We start from the raw sequence: 18,181 nt of genomic DNA on the forward strand, positions 1-18,181 counted from the left end.
CCTTGGTGAGGTGCTTCTGGGTCCAGCTCTGAGTAGCCACATCCATGCTGGGCTCTCAAGAGAAAGGACCATCCAGGAAGGGGTGGGAGGGCATATGTTGGAGCCTCCCTCCATATAGTGAGTCACAAATTCATGCTCCTCCCTCGTGATTCTGCTGCCAGTGAATCAGATTTTGTTGTCTCCAAGGGTCAGTGCTGTGCTCCCTTCTTTCTCTGTAATCTTAATTTCTGCTGAATCTTTTTGCCATATGATGTGGACTCGCTAGCTTAGCACTTCTCAGTCTATTGCCCTTTTTCCCCATAGGCTGAATGATTGTAGGTCCTCTCAGATCAAGCCAGTTATTTTTCTGACCCCTTCTTTATTACTGATCCCAGTTTTCTTTCTACATCTTTGGCTTCTCTGACACGGTTTTGGTTTTTCCCCTGGAACCACAATAGAGAGATTTAGTTAGACATCGAAAGAAAATATGTAATGGAAAAGGAGATTAAGCAGTAGAGTTTACCACATGGAGAAAAACATGTTATCTTCTTTATTGGAGACATTAAAGAATAAGTTGATTGTTCTTAGAGATGACTGGAGTAGCTCTGGCCCTGCTGCAATGTTGAGTGATTAGCTAACCATTAAAGTTATTTCCAGGCACCCTGGTACTGTGAGGATGAGTTTGTTGTGCTATAGTCATACAATAGCAGCCTATATCCATTTTCAGCATGTCCTTCTTTTGTTTAGCACAGCGATTGCACCCCTGCTTCAGACCTGGAGAAGGGCTCTTTTGCCAGCAACTGACTCTGTTTCTTCTCCATTTTATCAGTTTGTCTTAGAAAAGCTAATTCTTCTTGCTTGTTTGATAAATGAGTTTCCCCCTTCTCCTCCCTGTACAAGAAGCAGAATGAAGCAGTTGTTGTGACATCTGCCTTGAGCGCTGGCAGGCTGTCAGTGAGGAGCCTTGTGGTGACGCTGCATTTTTGGTCCTTTCCTGAGTTCAGGCAGGATGGGAAGTGGAGCTGCACAGAGCAGGTACCGCTGTTCCTGCTGCTACCTCATTACTGCTTTTCCTCAGAGAGCTGCAGGTTTTCAGCAGGGCTGAATGTTTTCCTGTCACACGTATGGGAGGGTAGGAAGGGGGAAGTGAGATACTGAGCTGGTGGATGAGCCAGAACCCCCCAGTCTGAGCCCTGCTCTGGTATCTCAGTGTGTTCCAAAAGGATGTTAAAGTATAAAGCTAAAAACTCAACAAGAAGGGTTTTTCCTCTTACCAAACAATATGCTCAGCTGCAATTTTTCAGCAGGGAGAGTTCCGTAATATACAGTGGGAGGCTGGAGCTGTACCTCAGCACAACCTTAATACTCTTCATTGTCTAATAAGTAATTTTTAAGAGTTGTGTTCCCATCTTGCACTGCATCAAGCATTCTCTGAAATAAATGGTCTGGGAGCCCTGATGAACATAATGCACATGTAAAGAGACAGCATGGTTCAGCTGTGACCTAAGCAAATCCAAATTCCTTGACCTCCATGGAATTGCCTCTGTTTACATTAAAGAGGATAAAATATGGCTTTGTCGTCTGTGTGGTGGCATTTTAAACAGCTGAACTGTCAGTAAGGGCCGTTGTGTCTTTGGTTTGTTCTTGCTCTTATAAAATGTATATCTAATAAAATAGCTTTACAACAATATGAAACATACACTCTCCATAACAAGTACTACAAAGCAGATTGACTCTTGGTGGTTTCCATTTATATTTGAGTCCTAAACACACCAAGATGAATGAGTCAATAAGTGACTAGCCACAGAGCTAACAGAAGAGGCATGTGCAGTTACTTCAAGGTACTCGGGAGACTTTTTCATGAGATTATCTTCCTTGACCTTTACATTTGACATGTAGTTCTTCTTTCTTTTATTCTTTTGTTCATATTAAAACAAAACAGAATGGGATGAAAGCCCAGCCAGGATAGGTGCTGGTGGAAGGATGTTAATTTTTAAGTTTTTTGAAAGGTTTTAATTAATCAGAGCTTGTAGCAGAAGGGAGGATGCATGGGGCTGAGGTTTTTTTGCTTATTTGAAACAAAGAATTAAACCCCAAGGTTTTTACTTTAAACCTTCTGAATCAGACAGGGTTATTTGGAAATCTAAACCTTTTCCTTTCATTGTACAGGAATCTCAGTGGTCTATAACGAACAGATTTCCTCAGTGCAAACATAGCTTCAAAGAAACAAAATGTTTTCAAGAAAAATTGAATAGGTCAGAAAATGCTGTCAGGTCTTTGTCGTGCGGAGATAGCAAACAGCTGTGCTTGGTGTGTTCCCAGGCACAGCTCCGTTGAAGTCCCATCCTACAGCACATTCAAAACAGTCATTCTTCCTTGACTCCAGCTAGGGATTCTGAACTACCCACATATTTGGTTAACTTTGAACCTTGATATGTAAACCTTCGAATGCAGAACTTGCTGGGAATCTCACCAGGACACTGGGTGATTTTCAGCCTGGCATAAGGAAGTTTCAGTCTGCATTAAAACAGGAGCATCACTGTTCCCCTGAAACCACTTCCTAGCAGCAGACTGTGCTGGCAGCAGGAGCAGGCATTACCTTGAATAAAAACAGTCAATAAGCACAATAGTCTGATGTGGTTATGGTACTGCTTTCAATTCAACTTTTTTGCTACAAGACTTGACAAAGGATGGTATTATTTCCCAGGTATAGAGTTGTTTATAAGGGAAACAAAAATAGTGGGTTTGTTTTATTCTTTGCATTGCTTTGAAGTGAGCAGCCAGAAGAGAGTCTATCTAGAGGGAAGTCTTTTTAACACTTCAGAGGCCACTTTGTCACACTGGTACCTGTTAGTGCAGACTTTGGAATGAAACTGGAGTGACTCCCTCTTGCCGAGATGCCAGCTTGGGTGTGCTCCTTGAGCCAGCCTGGCTGCAGGCACTGGTCAGGAGACAAGGATTCAAGCCATCTACCTTTTATATGTTTTATAACTAGCTAGGTTTGGTTTGCAGGGTGTTCCTGATCTCGTCTCTTATGGATGCATCCTGGCAAATTTGATACTGGCAGGAGTGCCCCAGCACTGGTGGCAGAGCACAAATTCTCTGTGCAAAGCCTGGCGCCTTGATTGAAATTGCTGATAAAATAGCTTGGGAATAAGGCACTGCACTGTGAACTGTAGAGGCTGGGGCTGCCCTGCATTCCTTTCTGCTGAGCCTGCTCTGGCTGGTAACCTCTGGCAGCCCGAGCAACTCATTTAGCCTCAGCCTCCAAGAGAAAGCTGTGATGCTGACCTATGCAGAGGTGGTGGGAAGAGGAAAGCGGTGGAGAAGCTGCATTGTTACTCATTTTAAAATGCTCTGGGGCAGCCAAAATGTCATTTTGGCCTCAAAACCACAGCAGTTCTGCTGTAGAGCCCTTGAGAGTGACTTCACAGGTCATTGGTTTCAATGCATACTCATATGCTTTGCTCCCAGTATGGGATAAAGTGGAACTGCTCCTCTTTCTGCAGAGTTTCCTGCCATAGTAGTCTGGGATTACCAATATGGTTTTTCCAAGGAGATGCTATGAAAATCCACTCCTTGGCAATCTTGGGAGTTCCTGCAAGCTGCTCATTGTTTCAAGATGTCATTCCTTCTGCAGGGAGAGGAAATGGAGGAGGGGAAGGAGTCAGCACAGATCCAAATTGATGATTCCCGGGGTGCTTCTGGATGATACTGACGGGATGGGAGCTGCGGGTCCAGATGCCTGGCACTGACTCCCTGCCAGGGCCTCCCCGTGGCTGGTTTTACCCATTCTGTTTGCTGCTTTCAGTGTCACAGAAGGCTTTCTGGATCTGTGCCGTTCTGACTGCCATACTCAATCTCTTCTTCCTTGTCCCTTCTAAATAAGCCTATCCTGTCAGCTGCTCTTCCTGCCTCCAGCCTTTCCTCTTGCAGCCTGACTGGCACCTTTGTTCTTCCTAGATCCCAGTTTGGGTTTGTTTTTAGTGTCTTTTCTGACTACATTTCTGTGACCTGGCTCCTTAGTGTTAGCTAGTTTATCACCACCTGATCTTCTTTTCTATAGTCTCCAACCTGTTTCACACAGTCCTTTCCCACCCCTCCTCTGACTTTATCCACCCTCTCTCCCTCCTTTCTTATCTGCTTCTTCTGAGAGGCCTACAACCATCATCTTCCCTCTTTTAGCAGGGTTCAGTTGCTATTGCTTAGCTTTCTGGAGTGCTGTCCTCCACTCAGAGAGTATTTAAGATCAATAGAAAACTGGAGAGCTTGGGTTTAGCCTCCTGCCTCCCTAGCAATAGCACTGGATAGAAGAACACTTTGTACAGAGCAGCATTTCGGTGTGCATGTGGAGCAGGACCAGGATGCTCCCCTGGGTTTGCCCATGTGTGATGTGTCACTGCCAGGGAAAGTGCCACTTACTCCCCTCTTGTGGCCCTGTTGCCACCTTCCCATGCCCAGCCCTGCTTGGAGAATCAGTCCATGGGGAGCTTTATTCCTAGTAAAAAGGGGAAGATCTGGCGGTGCTGATGTACTTTGCTGCTCCTTTAAAACTTGTGAAGATGACTGAATGAATGATAAACTTGTGTGTTTATCTGTTGCTCCCGCAGGGTTCGGGTGTGATTAAAGCAGGTTTTGCAGGCGACCAAATACCGAAATACTGCTTTCCGAACTAGTAAGTATTCTGCTGGTCTTGTTAATTCCTTGTACCTTTTACCAATTCTTTGATACGTAGAGGGGGAGAATGGTCCAGTTTTGTCACTGGAGAAATGAATTATTCTATTTCTGCCTGCTGCACAGAAGCATCAGGGAGAGATCATCCCTGCTACTAAGCACTTTGAGATCTTTCCAGGGGGGAACACACCATAAAAGGTGACTTATCACTTTGTCAGGCTCAACACCCAGCCAGAGCTGTAGGATCTTTTTTACACATGAGATGTGAGGAAAAGAACTGTCAAAAACATAAAGTTGAGACGAGAGGTGTGAAGACCTCTGGTGTGTGGTCTGATGTCTTGATTCCTGCCATACTTCCTTGGAAGTTTTCTGAGAGTTTTTCTAGAAGGACTGTCAGATCAGGAACACTGAATAGTCACTGGCTTTTATTTCAATGGGGTAGGTTTTTAATGAGTATATTTGTGCTCTGTATGATGAGGTGAGGTGTGGGACTATGAACATCTGGTCTGAGAAGCCTACCTGGGGTTGGGCAGCTCCATGTGGATCTGTCAGTTCAGACCATTGCTCAGTGTAGCCATGCTCACCCCAGACACTGCTGAATAAAGAAGTCCTGAATCACCAGGGAAGGTGTGGGCAGACTCAGCAATGTGTCCTGCCGGTTCAGAACTGCCTACAATCTGTTCCCTTCACCTCTGATTCTGAGATTAACACAGAGCAACCTGGGTCTGTCTGCACCCTGCAGTGCCCCCACACTCACCCATTGCTTTAAAAGTACTGGTTAGGACAGAGGAACACAAAGTAGTTAATCTCTGGGTGCATCTGAGCTCTCTCTCTTGAAGCATTTATATTCTTGCCTCTGTTCTAGTGTGGGCAGACCAAAGCACGTTCGTGTTATGGCTGGTGCTTTAGAAGGAGACATTTTCATTGGTCCAAAAGCAGAGGTAAGAAACATATACTGCATTTCTCCATACATCCCATTATGCTGCTGTAAGGAGGGGCTGTGGTTCCTTGATACCAGTGTGTAGATCTGAAGAACAAAATAGATTGTCACTTTTAAGCATGTCCAAGGTGGAGTGGGAAGCTCCATGAAATTCTTGTGCCAACCTGCTGTCCACAGACCTTTCTCCCAAGTCCTTCTATATCTCTTCTTTTTTCCTAGGCTACTTCTAGGTCTGTATAGTTACATCCCCATCTTTTTGATGGGGAACTTTAGCAATGGACCCTACTTGGTTTCTTATTTCCCTGACGTGGGCAAGAAGCTTGCTTTCCATAGACCTGCTTTGTCAGCATCTAGTCATGATCTCACATTTCTTGTGAGACCTCCAAAATGCATTCCCCAATCCCACCCTGTTATGTTTTATATCATAACTGAGCTCGTAGGACAAAAATACCATTTGACAGGTGTCTTTATGTTAGCTTGAAAGTGTTAGAATGGAATGTGCTCTACACATGCCAGACTTTCCTACTTGGTATAAAAAGGCCTTGTTCAATCTTAAGAATACTTCTTTGGGAGAGATGTTTGTTATCAATGTTTGGGTTTTGCCCTATATGCTAGAGATAAGTTGACTTTTAGTAGAATAAAAAGTGAGTCTGACATTAAATCATAGTCACAGTGATCAGAAATGTGCATACCTGTCAGACTCAAACAACCTCTCTTGTGTTTGCCCAGGAGCACAGAGGTCTCCTCTCGATCCGATACCCTATGGAGCATGGCATAGTGAAGGACTGGAACGACATGGAGCGCATTTGGCAGTATGTGTATTCAAAAGACCAGCTTCAGACATTCTCGGAGGAGGTAAGATACCTCATTGTGAATGGCACAGGTGTCATTCAGTGTGTGTGTAACACCAGGACTCATGGAACTCCAGGAAAGAAATGGGACTTTTCCTTTACTCTTCCTTCTAACTTTCTAAATATGTCTGTTAAACTGCTCTCTTTTACCTCTCGGGAGATCCTGCACAAGAAGCGTCCAAGCAGAATTCCTCCCCAGATCTAATGTTCTGGGATGATGGAAAATCTGACTTTCAGCATTTGTTATTCACACTTTCTCTTATGACTCCGCTCTAGGCCAAGTGCTTCTAACTTTTCCTGTTCTGCCTGCGCATCAGGCATATCCACTCAGCTGTGACATGATCTGAAGTGAGGAAGGAGAAAACCACAATCCTGTGGTCTGGAAAGAGCTGACCAAAAAATTATTAAATGGCTGAGTGTGATAGGTTGTATAAGTGGAGCAGGAATATTTCTGCCTGCACGCAGTAAGACCGTATGCCTTCACCCTTAGAAGAGTGTGTGTATTTTGGCTAACGTGGCTGACTTCTGGCACTAAGAGTCATCTTGTTCATCCTTCATGGGGCAGGGTTGCTCACAGAGTAGATTTCTTAACACTTCATATCCAGACCAGAACCCTGCTGGTCTTCCATCTTAATAGAGATTATTCACAGGCTAATACAGCTCACTAGCTGAAAGTATTCCTGTCTACCTGTCTTCTTGCACAAGTGAACAAATAAGCAGAAATGTTCAGGAACACGTGTCTAGCTGCCTCCTGGTTACTACAGCACAGCTTCTTCTTTTCTTTACCAGCATCCTGTGCTGCTGACAGAAGCACCCCTAAACCCACGCAAGAACAGAGAGCGTGCTGCAGAGGTGTTCTTTGAGACCTTCAATGTGCCAGCACTATTCATCTCCATGCAAGCTGTGCTTAGCCTGTAAGTGTCTCTTGTCTTTGATCTGTGCTTGTGAAATGTTGCCATGAAATCCACTTTTCCCAAACCAAAAAACTCTGCCTGTGGAAGACCGCACTGATCTCTGACTTATCCCCTTGTCAAGCAAGAACTGAATATCAGTTTTAGTTTCTGTAATAAAGACTTTACAGGAATTTGCTGAACTACGATGAGAACTATTTCTTGGGGGGGTTAGCCCCTGTTTGTGTGAAATCTCTGCTTGCTGAGTTGAGCCTGGATGTGCTGCATGCTTGGGGTCACTTTGAATTGCTTGTTCTGACTTGTTTGTTTGTCCCTTTGCTAGCTACGCCACTGGGAGGACTACAGGAGTGGTGCTGGACTCGGGGGATGGTGTTACCCATGCGGTTCCCATCTATGAAGGCTTTGCCATGCCTCACTCCATCATGCGGATTGACATCGCTGGCCGTGATGTCTCCCGCTTCCTGCGTCTCTATCTGCGGAAGGAGGGCTATGACTTCCACACAACCTCTGAGTTTGAGATTGTCAAGACCATCAAGGAGGTGATGCACTGTCTATTTCTGGCTTTATCCAAGAAGGGACTTCTGCCCAAGGGGAGTCATGACTTGGGGAAATCTGTTGGGAAGTGCCGGCCTACCTAGCTCCACACCTCATTCCTTTACCTATCAGAGGGAGACCCTGCTTGAACAAGGGGTGGCGGACAAGATGACCTCCAGAGGTCCCTTGCAACCTCAGCCATGCTGTATTCTGGGAGACTTCTAGTCAAGGTTGCACTAATCACTGTTGAGAGGCTGTTGAGATGGAGACAGGCTGGTGGTTCAGAATCTGTTTTGCATTACTCTGTGCTGCAGTTTCGCAGGGTCTCATGATACCTTTCACTAGCGTTTGTTTACCCTTCAGGGCAAGGGTCTGTAAAATCAATGGCAGGTAGGGATCACAAGTGGGATATTGCAAGGTATTTTACCTGATGAGAGCCCAATAGGTCTTTCTCCAGCCCAAAATGCTATTGACATTAGTTTCCCCAAAGGGATATTCAGATTTTGATTATTAGTGTGAAAAGTATTTTATCAATCAGAGACACTTGGGTTTACCCTTCTCATCTCATTCTCCGTGACTCTGTTTCCTCTCCAGCGTGCCTGCTACCTGTCAATAAACCCCCAGAAGGATGAGACTCTGGAGACTGAGAAGGCTCAGTACTATCTGCCAGATGGAAGCACTATTGAGGTTTGTAAGGATTACCCTCAGAGGCTTCCTAATGTGAAGCACAGGGTTTCCAGAATAGCTTTCTGCCTAGTGATGGGAAATCTAATGTGGTGTTGGGTGGGAGGGGATAATTTTAAAAGACCAGAACTCAACCCAGGCTGTTGACTGGGCATTAGAATTTCTGGGGGAAGAAAACATTGTTAGAAACTTCACAAAGTCCAGGGTAAGGATGCAGTGCGGCCATGGGGATTCTGAGCTCTCTGAGGGCAGGCTCTAGTCTATCGAATCTTTATGCAGATTGGGTACTTGGTGTGACTAGTTATCAGCTCACTGAATTCAGCAGTGGTTTTGTATGTGTCTTTCTTGCTGCCTAGAGGAGAACAAGCAATTGCTTTGAAGAGTGAGTTAGAAATACTCCTTAAAAGACTAAGTGCACTATAGAATGGTTGAAGGAGAGGAAATACAGGTCTTACCTTCAGCACCAGGGGTGGATCTGCTCCCTTTTCTGCCAGTGACCTGCTCTATGGGGCTGAGCAAGTTTCTTCCTCATTTGCAAAATGGAAATAGTGCCCTTTCTAGAAGTAGACCAAATTGGTGTTCACTTGGGAACTAGTGATGCAGCATTAATGCCCAGGATACTTCATTGCTCTCAAGTTTCACCTAAGAAAGGCAGGGCCAAATTGTAGATGATGCACAGAGCCTCACTGCTCTCTCTTCTCTCTGTGCCAACTTCTCTGTTTGCAGATCGGCGCTGCCCGTTTTCGGGCCCCAGAACTCCTGTTCCGGCCAGACCTGATAGGGGAGGAATGTGAAGGGCTCCATGAGGTGCTTGTTTTTGCCATTCAGAAATCAGACATGGACCTGAGGCGAACGCTGTTCTCCAACATCGTGCTGTCTGGAGGCTCCACGCTCTTCAAAGGTTCCTGTCTCTTCTCTTTCAGTGGGCTGTGACATAACTGATCTCTTGTTTCCTTCTCATGTGAAACTGCAGAGAGAACCTAGATCACCCAACTTGCCCTGTGGAGTGAGGGCTGTGGGAACTCTCCTTTCTCAGGGGGTTACTATCTAATTTCCTGAGCCCTAATCATACCCTTATGGGTATGCAGGACACTACTGCCTTTGTATGTCACCTCCTGGACTTGCAGGGCTTTTACTGTTTTCCTCCTATCACTCTGTGTGAGTCAGGACTGAATAGGTATGTTCTTTCCTGCTCCTATAGTTTAGGATATTTGAGATCAGGTATCTAAAAGGCTCTTGAATCTCCTGAGGTTCCCTTAGGTCTTTGGCATGCGCTAGAGTTCAACGGTCCTGGTATTGAACTGCAGACATACATGTGTGTCAGCTACATGTGTGCAGAAAGCTTTCTACCCTTTCCCTTCATGCTTAGGTAGTCCCCATTGACTTAAAGATGTCCCCTGCCAGAAACTGTCAGCCTGTTACTCGCAGATGGACATCTCCAGATAGCTCCTGGTCTTCCCATTCAAACCCTGCTCCCCTGCACACATGGGCTGAACACAGGAGGAATGCACAGGGAACTAGGAGGTCCTGGCTAAAAATCCTGTTTGTTCGTCACGAGTTGCTACTGAGGGATAGAGGCCCCTGCGTGGTGTTTGAAATGGGTCTGAGTGAGACAAAATCCTGTTACCTCACTGGCTGTGTTCTGTGCTTTTCCAAACTGGTCTCTCTGTGAGATCTGGAGTGGAGTATTTGAGTAGGACTGCACAGGACATGTCCGCGTTGTTAGCAGACAGAACTTAGGATTTGGCCAACGGGCTCACATTGCACACTTTGTCTTGCACAGGCTTTGGTGACAGGCTGTTGAGTGAAGTGAAGAAACTAGCTCCGAAGGACGTCAAAATAAGGGTAGGAGCAATCTCTTGTGTTTACACTTACTGTGAGCAGTGTTCTTTCTCCTTTAAAGAACCATGCTGAGAGTGCAGCTGCCGTTTGCTTCAAACCAGAAATGACTTTCCTGAGACAGCCCAGCAGTATTTGCTGTTGTGATAAAAACCTGTTTGGTTTCATCACTGAGAAGGTGGCTCCTCTGACAGCATGACCCCTGTCTAGGATCCTGGATCACAGTGGCTGTTTGGGGGGGTGCTGTTGGGTGCCATCGGTGGAAGAGATCATACCCGTGTTTGTCAGCTGTTAGCCATAGTGGAATGGGGGCAGTGTGCCAGGAGGAGCAGACTGGAGCTTGGGAAGGTACTGACCGATTCTCTCTTTCTCCCAGATATCAGCTCCTCAGGAGAGATTGTATTCCACGTGGATTGGGTACGTACTGCACAGTGACACGCCTGGGTGTGGGATGGGGTGTGGGGAAGCGCAACCTGACACACGCACACTGTTGTCCCTTCTGTGTCAGGAGGGTTTGTCATTCAGCCATGCGATGGTCAGCAACCAGCAGGTCCTTTGGGAGGGGCAGCTTGTGCCAGGCTCTAGTGCTGGCACATCTGATGCTGACAGGAGAGGAAGTGACTGTCCAGAGAGTTTCAGTTGTAGATAACTGGGAGCCTCAGCAGCTTTCTGATTTGGGGAAGCATCGTGCAATAGAAACAGCTTATCTCTGCAGAGACACGATGAGAGTGCCCCCAGCGTTGTCCTTTAACCCATGCTGTCTCTCCCCAGTGGCTCTATCCTGGCCTCACTGGACACCTTTAAGAAAATGTGGGTTTCGAAAAAGGAATATGAAGAAGACGGAGCTCGTGCCATCCACCGAAAAACCTTCTAGCCCTGGGACCTGTCCTCAGTCTCCTCCGAAGACTCACTTCAGTTCTAAACTCGCTTTTCTGAGTCCGAGTGTCTGAGAGCTGCCTGTGTGTGTGTGTGTGCGCCAGCATGCCCCGATGTCACTGAGCAAAGACAACAGCAGCAGGAGGGTTGTATTAGAACTACTAACTTCTTATTTTTTTTTATTTTTTTTGTTGGTTTTTGTTGTTTTGTTTTGGTTGTTTTTTTTATTATTGGAAAGGGGAAAATACCAATCTGCATTTCTCCAGAATGGCCCATTCCTTTTTCACTTCAGTCCCTTAATTTCTGTATCGCAATCACATTTGTCACTGTAAAACAAACAAAGAAGCAAGCGAAAACAAAGGGAACAGTTTATAGAAACTGCCTGGCAAGCCAGACAAGAAGGGAGCCAACCACTGCTTTAGTCAGCCCGACTGCAATGCCTGGATTGTCTGGAAACACAGCCAAGGCCCCATAGCTACTTCCTTCTTCAGCAGCGGCTTCACCATCAGTAGGTTTTCGAAGTTGGTTTTAATATATATATATATTTTTTTTGTTTTGTTTTAATTAAGAGAAAGCACATTCTCAACAGTTAAGCCCATTTGCCCCCACTGTTTTGGGTGTGTGAGTGCGTGTATGCCTGTGTAACTTCTTAGCCTGATGTGTGGGTCTGCACTGCAGCTGGAGAAGTTGGTGATAGGACTTAGTTTGTATTGCATGGAGTAGAACAAAGCAAACCTAATCAGCTGTCATTGTACTAGACGGTTATTCTCTCGTACCTTGTTTTAAGTACCTTTACTTCTCTGGAAGCAAGTGCCCCAGAATGGGGGTGAAGGCACTTGTGTGTTCCCCCTCAACCTGCCAAGATTTACAGTGCTGAGTTGTCGTGTTCTTTGTAAGAGTCGCGGCTGTTTCCCTCCTTCCTGCCACGTCAGGGCAAAGGGAGCATGTATTCACAGCCAGGCATAACTCTTCTGTACTTCATCCATTCTGGGGCAAAAACAGTAATTGGAAAGGTGCATTGTAATGTAAAAATTGTTTTATTTATTGAAATGTCTGAGGATATCTCAAATAACTGACCACAGCACCTGGGAATTACGCTTTGGGTCTTCTTTGAACACCTGATGCCAGCTGTCCCTTGCTCAATGTTAATGCTGTGTACAGCACATGTGCTTAGTGGAGCAGCCAGCCCCGCGATGCCACCCGGTAACCACTGTTCTCTATGAGTGCGCTGAAGGAGAGGACAATAAACCCTACCAGGACGTTGGTGTGAACAGCAGGTTTGTGAGCAGGACACTGTCATGCTGGCTGTGTGCCTTTGCTCAGCTGGTGGCTGCTTTGCTTCTACTGCTCTACAGCCAAGGGCAGGGCTAGAGCCCTGCTTGCATTGGGGTGTGCCACTACTTCCGCTTCAGGTTTGTCTTCTGCATTATTTGGTGCTCTTTTCTTTCTGTTGTTACTTTTCTGCAGTACGTGGCAGTAGCAGTGGAACTGGACTTGCTCAGTGGCCGTTCCTCCCTGTTCCCTTCCATCCTGTTCATTGCCATGGGGTCACTCGCTCTCAGGCTCAGAGCTGGGGTAGGAGCTGGAGAGCTGCTGCCTTGCCACAGCCCAGGTGAATGTGAGCAGCAGCATGTTCCCCCTGTGGGAACCACGGTCCCAGGGCCTACCACTGGGCTCCAAAGGCTGTAGGCAGGCAGGAGTGGTGGTCTCCTCCCAGCTGAGGCCAAGCTGCTTGTTCACTTACCCCTCAGAGCAGACTGCTTTAAGCAAGAACCCGTCAGGTAGAAAAGAACCATCAATGCTCAGCCTTCTGCTGGAAAATCAGTTCCTCTTGCTGGTTTGCTGCAGCATGTGGAGGAGAAGCAGCTCCCCCACCTCGGTTCAGTCAGCATGTCCCAGGCAGTGCCAGTGATCTGCTCCCTGCCCTGCTGCTGGCCTTGCAGAAGCAGCAGTGCTCCACTTGTAACCTGCAGTGACCGGACAGAAAGGTGCCGTCTCTGATCCAGCATTCATTTGATCTGCCTGACTGTTCCCTCGCACACTGTCCAAACCATGTTGCCTGGTGGTGCCCAGCATACTTAAATAAAGTCGTTCATATACAACCCTCAAGCTTCCTGGCCTCATCTTCCCACAATTGCAGTTTTAAGGAGTTAACTTGTGTTCTCTTGACTGCAGGTTTGATGCTGGCTGATCTCAGCCAAAAGCCACTATCTCTTGTTTGGGATCGCATTCCTGGCCTGGCTTTTGGTCTGAGGGGAGGAGGTTCCTGGGTTGCAGCTGTGGTGTGCACTGGTGGTGTCCAAAGCTGCTCTATTCCCCAGCAACCATTATCCCCAAGATCTCAGTTTGCCAGTATGGAGAGGTCAAGGGCTGGTACAGTTATGCCTCTCTTCTCCCACACAACCACAGCCAGGTGACATCCACCCCCTGGGAAAAAAACACCAAGCAGTACAGAAAAGATCATCTTTAATTTATGAAATGAAGAATCATTCTCAAACCTTGTGATAAGTTGCACATAACTTATGATCGAAACACCAAGAGCTACAGAAGCCTCACAGCAGGAAAACAGAAGGCAGCCATGTCCTGAGGCAGGATGGCAGGTTTGTGGGTGACCCCAGAGGGAACCTGGCACTAAACATCAGCACATCCCTATGCATACACTTAAAAACGCTGCCTGCACACCTCTCCTGCTGCAGGCATGCACGGGGTAGAGCTCTGGTTTGGCACATCACTTATACCTACCCTTAAATGCAATGCAGGGACTGGGGAGACACTAACCTCAGGGCTCCCTTTGGTGACTATCTATCTGCTCCCAGCCAAAACCAACTGCTCTTCTTGGGCCCATGGCTGGTCAGCCATGGATCTGGTCACACTCTGGGACACCATTTCAAGTGGAGAGAAGCTGAGATGTCTTGTCTCTCCCCACAGGGGTAAAATCTCAGCCCTGTGCCAGCCCAGTGTTCTCAGAAAGGTTCCAAAGAGGAATTGAAGGCACAAAAGCAAGACCTGGTATCTCCTCCAGGCTGTGCTCTCCCCCTGCACAAGAGGGGAAGGTGCCAGGCTGCCTGTCACCTGGGAGGGCCCTGGGCAGGGAGGCACTTCCATGGCTGAGTTAGGGGTTGGTTCCCTGACCTCAGTCCCACAGCCCCTACCAGAGTGGGAGGAGGCTCTCAGCTGTGTGACACTGTGCTAAGCCAGGGCTGTAAAGGGGAGAGGAGGGATAAACACAGGCAGCAGGATGCCAAATGTCATGTTCCAGCTCAAGGCTCCAAGCGAAGTTCCATCCCAGAGCCTTTCCCAGCCTGCAACAACTCTCTCTGCAAGGCTATGAAGGACAGAACTCAGCATAAAACAAGCACAGCTGGCAGACCCTGGCTGTGCAGGATATTGTCCTGGGAACAAGAAATGCCTTAGTGGATTTGGTCCAAGAACCGCAGTACTGTATGTGGGAGGGGGTGTAGCATCTACTGGGAAAGGCATTCAGGGTCCTCTCATCCCTGCTCCTGCTGTCACCCCATCAGTTCCTTGGTCCCTCAGGAGCCTCGTGCTCCACTCCCCCAAGCTGTAGGGCTCTAGAGCAAGGAAGGACTCCCTGTCCAGTTGTCTCTCGCTCAGCCAGAGGCTGCAGTTCCCCAAGACCATGCCCAGGGCACAGGATTGCACCAGCGATGTGTCTGTCTCCAGCACACGCTGCAACCCAGCACCTCCCCAGTGCTCCCTGGGACAGGTCAGGATAAAATGCTCTTGTTCCTGTCGCCAGGCGATCTACCCCAGGCCCCTCATGCTGAACTTCTCTGCCCTCCCCAGTGGCCACCTCTTGGAATGGATAAACATTGGCATTACAGCATTTCACAGTTGAGCTGTAAACATTGTGCCGTCTCAGCCCATGAGCCTGCACACAGGCACACCCCTAGGGGGTTGGGCACCCCTAGATAGTTTTGACTTCTGGTGCTTGGCCTTGGGTCAGGTTCTGGCGCTGAGCCTTCACCATCTGCAGACGCTTCCCATGCAAATTGAACTGAGACCAGCTGAGGAGCTGCAGCAGTGCACATGTAATGGGTACGAAGACAAGGAGGTAAAAACAGCCCTGGCGAAGCGTTGGCTCCAGGAATGCAGGAGACTCCAGCTTTGGCTGGGCACTCACCATGTGGCTCAAGGGGTTGCGCTGGAAGATGTCATAACCTGGTGTCAGAGAAGAGTCTGTGAGACTGGGAACAGTGGGGATGGACCTTTGTCACCCCAAGTGACCGGCCTTGTCGATGCAGAGACCTGGCACAGCCCTCTGCACCCACACAGGACATAGTGGAGGACACTGAACTCACAGGTCTGCCCTCTCCTACCCCGCTGCTTTCCCTGGGAGCACCCTTACCTGTGTATGCACAGAGCAGCCACGTGCCGATCAGAGGGGCGAAGGTCTGGCCAGGCTTGGTGACCAGAGCCACCATCCCAAAGAGCAGTGCAGAGGCTGCCTGCTTCCTGCGGTTCAAGACTAGATCCTCATCCACCAAGTCAGTGACCACCAGGTTAAGCAACTTACAGGTCCCTTCTGTGAACACCCGGTTGCTGCAGAACAACAGGCAAAGCACTGAATAGGGACATCAAGAAATGATGGGAGCAGGTGAGAGATCAGAGAAAACAGGAAGAGGATGAGAAAGGTTCTCCCACACTTAAGACTTTCAGAAGCCCTGGTTAGAGGGGAACACTGCTAGCAATAAGCCTTGTGTACCCTGCAGCGATGCCCTGGATCAGTCCTGACCTGCCACACCAACAGGCCTGGGGATGGGACACTCTGGGCACAAGCTGAGGGTTATCACCACAGGGAGGCTGCAGAGGAGAGGAGCTCAGCTCAGCAGCTAGGAGAGGCTGCTGCAGGCTGCCCCCACCCCTGCCGGGTCTCTGTCCTCCCTCGCTCTGCTGCAGGCATGGTGGGGGTGTGAGGGTTCTGCAGTGACTGTCCCAAGCTCAGGTGCTATCAGAGCTGGGAGCCACGTGGCTTCTGTGTGACCCTGGCTACAGTTCCCTGCCTCCCACTCCTCTCCCCAGGACAGGGACAAGTCATTGCCCACCCCAGGTGGCAGAGGGCAGGGAAAAGGAGTACCACCTACCTGGCAATGAAGATGCAGAGCAGATACACCTGATCCGGTCCTGCCAGGAGCATGGCAATGCTGAGACCCAGCTTCAGGAAGAAGAGTCCTCGCACCACAGCATAAACCCCATAGCGGCGGCAGAGGGACAGGAAGTAGAGGTTGTTGAGATGGGGGGCAATGTAGGAAACACCTGAGCAGAGACAGAGGCACAAATAGCTTGAGGGAGTTTCAGTATCCACTATGCCCCTAGGACTGATACTGAAAGAGAACAACGCTGCTGCCCCCGGCAGAGCTGTAGGACACATGGTACAGAATAGCCCCCAGGCGCATACAGAGGGCTCCAGCAGATCCACCCGGTGGCTCTGCGGCATAGCACACACACTTCCTACAGAGAGAAGCCTTCTTCCAGCAACCTCCAGGGCAAGAAGGAAGAAAAGACTTGCTCAGTGTCATGCAGGGGCTGGGAGCGGAAATGAGGGACAGGACACTGTGACCAGTCCTGACCCACACAGAACCCTCCCATGGTAACTCTAAGACCATTGCCCACACATCTGTGGCAGCCTGGAAACGGTCCATATGCCACAGAGGGAAAGGGACTAGATTCAGGGCTGTGTTCCCTGCTGCATCCTGGGGACACCCTCTGCAGCCACTAATGCTCAGAACACCTCTTTTGTGGATATTTGGCAAGAGTCCAGCACACTGGACTCCTCATCACTAGAAATGGTTCCAGGTTACTTCTGTGCCCATGAAGGACAACTCAAGAGGCCTCAGGGAAGCATGCGGGGCATGTGCACGTGTGAATCTTACAGCCCAGAGATGTGCATGCGAGGACACTTCTCCCCAGATGGAGTTTGGGAAGAACAAACCCAGGCTCAAGCCAGGTCCTACCCTGGCTGCTCCCTCCAGTCCCACCTGAGACTCACCAAGAAGGAATGATCCTGTAGAGACAGAGATCTGGCCTGACAGCAGGTGCTCCAGGAAGAGAGGGAAGAAGTTGCTGTTAAAGTGGCAGTGAAAAACCTGTGAAGGCAGCATGCAGATGAGCTGGTCAGCAGGAGCAGCAGTTAGAGAGCAGAAAAAGCCAACAGCCTTCTGGGCTCTGTTATCCTGGGAGCCCTGTGCCAAGGGACCATGCAGGATGGGCCTGGAGTACTTCAGCAGAGCAAAAGCTTGGCTGCAGAGTTTACAACTCTGCAGGCTGAGACTGCAAAGCTGCAGCACCACCAGCCATGCCCACTGCGTGGTCAGCATTGCTTCCCTGCTGCTGGGTCAGGCAGGGCAAGGAGGTGACAGTGGTGACCACAAGGGTTTGGGGGAGACAGTGGCACAGCAGGAGGGAGGAGGCAGCTGTCAGGAAGAGGCTTGAATGCAAAGATGCAGTCCAGCATCAAGAGCTTGCCTGAGGGGAAGTGAGGGATCCCCAGGGAGACAGGGAGTTGTGAGTGCAGCACGAAGCTGGGCAGGCTGCCGGCATTTGGTAGTAATCAGTGGAGAGGATGAAGAACAGAAATGGCAAAAGCCAGCTGGGAGGTGGATCCAGCCGGACAGCAAGAACAGTGATGTGAGCCTCGGGAAAGGAGAAGGAGACTGCTGACAGCCACGCCAGCAAACTGCACTTCTGAACTCATCCCCACCACGAGCCAGGCCCTGTGCTTCTGCACCCCAGATGGGCTGTGGTGAGCTCCTCCAGCCCCCGTATTGCAGTTTATGCTGCAGAGAGAGGAAGCAGCACTCCACAGCGTACTCAGGAAGTATCCTTGGGTCACAACAGGGAGAGTGGCTGGCAGCCGCCACACCCAACCACAC

At 48.7% G+C, this 18,181-nt stretch overlaps 2 protein-coding genes across 2 annotated transcripts in view; one reads left to right on the forward strand and one right to left on the reverse strand.

The window, feature by feature from the left end:
- Positions 1-4,553: 4,553 nt before the first annotated feature.
- ACTR1A (ARP1 actin-related protein 1 homolog A, centractin alpha (yeast)) lies at positions 4,554-12,383 on the forward strand. The gene is made up of 10 exons (XM_010023360.1): positions 4,554-4,654; positions 5,519-5,594; positions 6,323-6,448; positions 7,234-7,358; positions 7,678-7,894; positions 8,484-8,576; positions 9,300-9,474; positions 10,357-10,418; positions 10,789-10,829; positions 11,184-12,383. The coding sequence occupies exons 1-10, from the start codon at positions 4,554-4,556 to the stop codon at positions 11,284-11,286; spliced, it is 1,119 nt and encodes a 372-aa protein (XP_010021662.1). The 3' UTR covers positions 11,287-12,383.
- A 2,794-nt stretch (positions 12,384-15,177) lies between these two features.
- Positions 15,178-18,181, reverse strand: part of TMEM180 (transmembrane protein 180) — a 6,232-nt gene continuing 3,228 nt past the window's right edge. The window contains exons 5-8 of the mRNA XM_010023359.1: positions 17,299-17,395; positions 16,394-16,565; positions 15,658-15,851; positions 15,178-15,470 (exon numbers count right to left, since the gene is read on the reverse strand). Of these exons, the coding sequence (XP_010021661.1) occupies positions 15,217-15,470; positions 15,658-15,851; positions 16,394-16,565; positions 17,299-17,395 (717 nt within the window). The 3' untranslated portion in view covers positions 15,178-15,216. The remainder of the gene's footprint in view (positions 15,471-15,657; positions 15,852-16,393; positions 16,566-17,298; positions 17,396-18,181) is intronic.

The sequence above is a fragment of the Nestor notabilis genome, unplaced genomic scaffold (assembly GCF_000696875.1).
Source record: "Nestor notabilis isolate BGI_N333 unplaced genomic scaffold, ASM69687v1 scaffold27791, whole genome shotgun sequence".
Classification (NCBI taxonomy): Eukaryota; Metazoa; Chordata; class Aves; order Psittaciformes; family Psittacidae; genus Nestor; species Nestor notabilis.